The 6,212-nt window shown below is 37.5% G+C and overlaps 1 protein-coding gene across 3 annotated transcripts in view; it reads left to right on the top strand.

Moving 5' to 3' along the window:
• Positions 1–14: 14 nt before the first annotated feature.
• The window catches only part of FAM149B1 (family with sequence similarity 149 member B1), a 56,414-nt gene continuing 50,216 nt past the window's right edge, over positions 15–6,212 (top strand). For 2 of the 3 annotated variants that reach the window (XM_043476609.1, XM_043476608.1), the window contains exons 1-3: positions 16–251; positions 4,687–4,791; positions 5,745–5,874. In XM_043476609.1, coding sequence (XP_043332544.1) covers positions 205–251; positions 4,687–4,791; positions 5,745–5,874 — 282 coding nt within the window. In that variant the 5' untranslated portion in view covers positions 16–204. Of the gene's footprint in view, positions 252–4,686; positions 4,792–5,744; positions 5,875–6,212 lie in introns of all 3 variants that reach the window. The other variant, XM_043476607.1, reaches the window with a different exon arrangement.

Below are 6,212 nucleotides of genomic sequence, written 5' to 3'. Positions count from 1 at the left end.
TCGTCACTTCCGCCCCCACGGGGAAGCCGGAAGACTAGGGAGGTGGGGACCCTGGGAAAGTGGCGGTCTGGAGTCTAGGAAACCGGGCGTGACGGGGCCGGAAGGTGGCGGGAGGGGGCCGAGCCGGAGCGGGTGGGAGGGCCAGGCCTGGAGGCCCCCACCCTGGCTTCTCCGCCCCCGCCGCGGCTGAGGAGGAAGAGGAGGATGACCTCCAGATACACTAGGAAGGCGGTGCCACAGAACTTGGAGTTGTGAGTGAATTGCTCAGCTACTCCAGCCCGGGCCGGGGGGTGCCGAGGAGGGTCGCAGGCGTTTTGGGGACCCTCCCTGCCCAGTTCCTTGCTCCTTTTACCTTTCCCAGGGTGAGGGAAAAGAAAATCTTTGGAATTCTCTCCTACCAGCTTTGCCGGACGTTGGCCCTCCTGTTTCCTTCTCCAGCTAATAAGGGCGTGTTACTTGTGCTGTCCCAGTAACTTGGTGTTTGGCCTGCACTTCTTGAGCTTAGGTCCTAAGCCATTTTGTAGTTTCCACGTGTTCCATGCCCCGGTGTCAATGGCCACTGACAAACTCGTGAAGCTAATAGCTGAGTGCTACAAGAAAGTTGAGTACGTCTGGTGCTAACCACAGTGCAAAGCTACGTATATGCATTAGCTCACAACTCTATTAATAAGGATACCAGATAGGAACTGTTATTATTTTGCACAGATAAAGATCCCAGGTTTAAAGGTTGTAGCATGCCAGAGATCACACAGCCAGAAGGTGGTGGAGCTGAAGTATAAACCTGTTGTCTGATTTTGAAGCTTGTGGTCATAACCATTACACATAACTGCCTCCCCACCTCTGCAACTTAGCGTCAGAATCCTTGAGGATCAGTTTTGCTTTTGAGACTTTAGAGAGCAAGTGTGCTATGTGCTAAGTCACTTCAGTCTTCTCCAACTCTTGGAGACTCTGGATCGCCATAGAGGCTCCTCGGTTCATGGGATTTTGCAGGCAAGAGTACCGGATTGGGTTGCCATGCCCTCCTCCAAGGAATCTTCCCGATGCAGGGATAGAACCTGGGTTTCCCATATTGCCGGCAGATTCTTTACCATCTGAGCCACCAGGGAAGCCCAGAGAGCAAATATTTCTGGCTTAAAGATCCACCTCCCACCCTAGTGAAATGTTGTAATTTAGGAAGTAATGATAATGTCACACATTTGTTAATACTTTATACTTTCAAAAATACTTTCACATCTTCATTCTTGTGACAACTCTGTAAGATGAGTATGATTATCTTCAGTTTTTCAGCAGATGAAATATAAGAAAGGTACACACCTTAAGATTATATAACCAATAGGTTTTGAGCTTGGACTTTTCAACCCCAAATACCAATTTTTTTCCTCCACTGAACTGTGTAATTTTAACCATGCATTTATTAATTAACTATTTTCTATACAGAGTAATAACAGGCATGGTATTTTCAGTCACATCTGGGTTTCTGTTTAGACTCTTTTCTAGCATTACTGATTTTAGGCAAATTACTAAATTTTTGAGCTTTCACTTCTGTAATATAGGCTAAGACCTTATCTAAAAGTATATCTAAAAGTGATGGCATAGAGCTTGACACATAGTAAGTCCTCACTAAATGGTAATTTCCTTGTCCCTTCCCCCCTCTATTTGGTATAATAGCCATACAAGAAAATCAGTCTATGATCTTTCCTTGCCTTTCAGAAGCTTTTTATCTATTAAAAAATAGGATAGAACACAGAAGCAACTCAGTTAAGCTTTTTAGGAACTAGGAAAAAAAAAATTGTTGATTGCACTTATTGGACCGGAATTATTGACCCAGTATGTTGTTGTTGTTGCTTAGTCATCTGACTGTTTTGCAACCGCATGGACTGTAGCCCACCAGGCTCCTCTGAACATGGGATGTCCCAAGCAGGAATACTGGAGTGGGTTGCCATTTCCTTCTCCAGGGGATCTTTCTGACCCAGGGATCAAACCTGCATTCTCTGCCTTGGCAAGCAGATTCTTTACCACTGAACCACCTGGTTATATTACTTGTTCTCTATTGTTGATTTCATACTCCCTAAAGATAACTCTTCCAAAAGATGATTGTCTAGAAGTGTCAGAATAGTGTGAATAATGACAATAATGAAGACTATATGCATTTAAATGACAGTATATTAAAGGTACTTTTCCCTTTTTGTGTTATAATGATAATTTGCTTTGAAGAACTAACTTTAGTTTTCTAATAGTTTCAAATTATAGATATTAAAAAGATTTTGGCATAAGCATACAGCTTAACATTTTTTAAATGATAAATCTCAAGCATAACTGTATAGTGAATAATATAATGACCTAGCCATCACCTACATTAAACAGTTATCAGAATTTTAATATATTTGCTTCATATTTCATCTGTATATTTTTTCAGCCTGTCATCTGTGAAATATTGGAAAACCCCAGACATCATCATTTCACCCCATATGCTTCATTACGCATTTCTAAAAATTATATACATTTTCTTATTTAATAACCATAAACCTATGATCAAAGTTAATATATCTTTCAGTATTATCTGATTGTTACTTCACAACCAGATTTCTCTGACAGACTAAAATATGTCTTAAGTTTCTATTTCATGGCTGGAATCCACATTTCTGATCTCCACTACTGTTTCAAGGACAAGCTTTTGGTTATAAGATCATTGAATGAGAGAAGAAAAAAGCTCTCCACAAATTCAGCTCCACCATTTGAGAAATAATTTTTTTTTTTTTTTGAGAAATAATTTAAAGTACGGGCTCTGCTGAGTAGGTCTTTATCTTTATTTATAAAAATGGTACAATTTATTAAAATCTCAAACTATTCATTTGCTCTGAGCAGCCGCAGACAGACTATTGGATTTGAATCCTGGCTCCATCACTTACTAGCCATATGACCTTAAGCAAGTTACTTGATCCTTCAGTGCCTCACTTTCCTTTCTTGTGAAACAAGAGTATTACATTTATAATACACATTTGCATATTAAAAGTCCTGGGAAAACCTATTGTAAACAAACTTGTGTAACTTTGTTTAACCTATCAAGTTATTTGACTATAGAATTTTGTGGAGAAAGAAAGTCTACTATAGATGATTAGGACTGGAACATACAATAATTGACCCCATAGTTTATTCTGAGGCTTCCCTAGTGGCTCAGATGGTAAAGAATCTGCTTGCAGTGCGGGAGACCCAGGTTCGACCCCTGGGTTGGGAAGATCCCTTGGGGAAGGGAGTGGCTACCCACTCCAATATTCTTGTCTGGAGAATCCATGGACAGAGGAGCCTGATGGGCTACAGTCTATAGGGTCGCGAAGAGTCAGACACAACTGAAGCAGCGCTTTCACTTTTTTCATAGTTTATTCTAATGCACATGTTGAACTCTCTAGAACAGCACTGTCCAATAGAAATATAATACAAAACACATAACTTAAAATTTTCAGATACTCACATTAAAAAATAGTAGAAACAGGTGAAATTAACTTTTTAATCTTTTTATTTTTAAGTAATTATGGACTTACAGGAAGTTACAAAAATAGTACATAGAGTCCCACGAACCCTTCAGTCAGATTCCCCCAATGATGACAACTTATGTAACTCTCAAAGCCATGAAACTACAGTACTGTTAAGTAGACTATAAACCTTACTCAGTTTTCATCAATTTTTATATCCACTCTTTTGTGTATGTATATGTATACGTAGTTCTATGCACTTTGGTCTCATTTATATATTTATTTAACCACCAGTGCAATCAAGATACAGTGCTGTTCTATCACCACCAAGAAACATCCTTACATACCCCTTTATAGTCACATCCATTCCTTTCTCCATACCCTGGAACCACTAATCTTTTCTTCATCTCTGTATTTTTCTCATTTGTGAATGTAATATAAATAGCATCATATAGTATATGTAACCTTTGCAATCCATCCAAGTTGTTGCATGTATCAATTCACTCCTTTTTATTGCTAAATCATATTCCACTGTGTGTGTAGAGATACCAAAGTTTAATTATTCACCTGTGAAAGGACATTTCAGTTCTATTTTTTTTTTCAATTTTAAGTAAAGCTGCTTTGAATGTTTGTGTACAGATTTTGTGTGAACATAAATTTTCATTTCTCTGGGATTAAATACCCAACAGTGCAATGGGTAGGTCTTATGATAAATGCATGCATTTAGTTTTATAAGAAACTGTGAAATTATTCCAGAGTGGTTGTACCATTTTACATTCCTACCAGCAATGTATGAGAAATCCAGTTTCTCCATATCTTCACCTGCATTCAGTGTTATCACTGTATTTTATCTTAGCTGTTCTAATAAGTATGTTTTATACATTATTATGTTTTCAATTTGCAGTGAAATAAGTTTTAATATATTTTGTTTAACCCCTGTATATCTGGAATATTATCATTTTAACATGTAACCAAAATAATTAGTGGTACATTGTACATTCTTGTTGTACTAAGACTTCACAATCCTGTGTTTTACACTTAAAAGTCTATCTCATTTCCAACTGACCACGTTTTAACTGCTAGTGGCTAATGGCTATTGCATTGGACAGTGCACTTCCTGAACAGCAAGAAGTAGGTGACTTAACTTGTAGATCAAGTTACTGAAAAGTATATATTTTTTCTTTACAAAAAATATAACTGTCTTTCCATTTCACAGGAAAGGAATAATAAAACATGCTCTTAATCATCATCCTCTTCCTGAGCAACTGGATGAAATTTCCTCTACCAATGACAGCCATGAAAAAGACATAAGTTCCCAAAGGTAATGACACAAAGTGTACTGTTCGCTTATTGCACTTGATAATGGCAAAAGTTTTGGGTTTTTTGCCTTAGGATTGGTATCAAGCCTTGTACTAAAGAAACAAAAGAATTTTTGTCACATTTTTCAATACCATTCAACTTCCATTCTGGAACAACTAGTGGAAACATACTCATTTTTGTAATCTTTGAAAAACAGTATTATGAGGTAGTTAAAAGTAGAAACTCAGGAGGAATCCAAACAGATCTGATTTTAATCTTGGTTTTGCCACCTATTAGCTGAATAATATTGGGCAAGTTATTTACCTGGTAATAGTATCCCTTAAAGGGTATAGTGAATATAAATGAGATAAAATATAGTAAATGCTGAGTAAATATTAGCTGCAATTATTATTTTAAGAAATAGGACAGAGGAGATGGTAACTTCACAGAGGGTTCTGAAAAGCAGTTGTGGTATCATACAAAAATTATAGTCATAAAATCTTGTTTCAAAACCTAGTACTAAATCTTCAAGAGTTTTTGTCTTAAAATAAAGTACATCACTAGATGTACTGGTGAGTTTTACATCACCAGTTTGTTGTGAGGATAAAATGCATTTAATATCTGTGAAAGTGCTTAGTAAACTAAAAGTGGCATACAAGTTCACATACTATTCCTAGTATTTCCAAAATGTCTTTAGTTTCTTGAGGGTAGATGTTATAAGTGAAATGTTAAAAAAATATTAACTGTAAACTAAGATTAGAATTATTTAGAATGGCTGCCATCAGTTCTGTAGGAATTAGGTCAGACCTTACTGTGATGCTTACATTTCAAATTTTTCATTTATTTTTGTCTCTGTAGATATATTTGTACAAATGCCTATCACCTAAAAGATTGCTGAGTAGTTAATGCTACAGAAACCTGAGGAAATATAAGAATTTTTCTGTTTTCTCTTTTCCTTCCTACTTGTGCGTTTAGTGAATCTGACATCACACAAGAATCACCTTTTACATCAACTGACACTGGAAACTCAAGGTCTGCTTTTCCAAGTTATACAAGCACAGGGATCTCTACTGAAGGCAGCTCGGACTTCTCCTGGGGATATGGTGTGAGTTTTATGTTATTGGTCTGATGGAGTGTTTGTGTGACTGTTCTGGGAGTTAGGATTTGTCATTTTGGTCAGTATATTTCATGCCTTCCCTCTCCTACATTTTTTATTTTATTTTATTTGGCCACGCCATGTGGCATGCAGGATCTTAATTCCCCAACAAGGAATCAAACAGTGGAAGAGTGGAGTCTTAACCACTGGACCGCCAGGGAAGTCCCTCCTACTTTGTTTATTTACCCTTTAAAATAGATGTAAAGAAGGCATCAGTCTTCCGAGTAGTTGATCCTTAAAGATGCTTAGTGTTTGGCTTAAACAGCTGCAGGTCAGTATAGGTCTGG

This window comes from Cervus canadensis, chromosome 8 (assembly GCF_019320065.1).
Source record: "Cervus canadensis isolate Bull #8, Minnesota chromosome 8, ASM1932006v1, whole genome shotgun sequence".
Taxonomy (NCBI): domain Eukaryota; kingdom Metazoa; phylum Chordata; class Mammalia; order Artiodactyla; family Cervidae; genus Cervus; species Cervus canadensis.
This window is presented reverse-complemented; position numbering and strand designations above follow the sequence as displayed.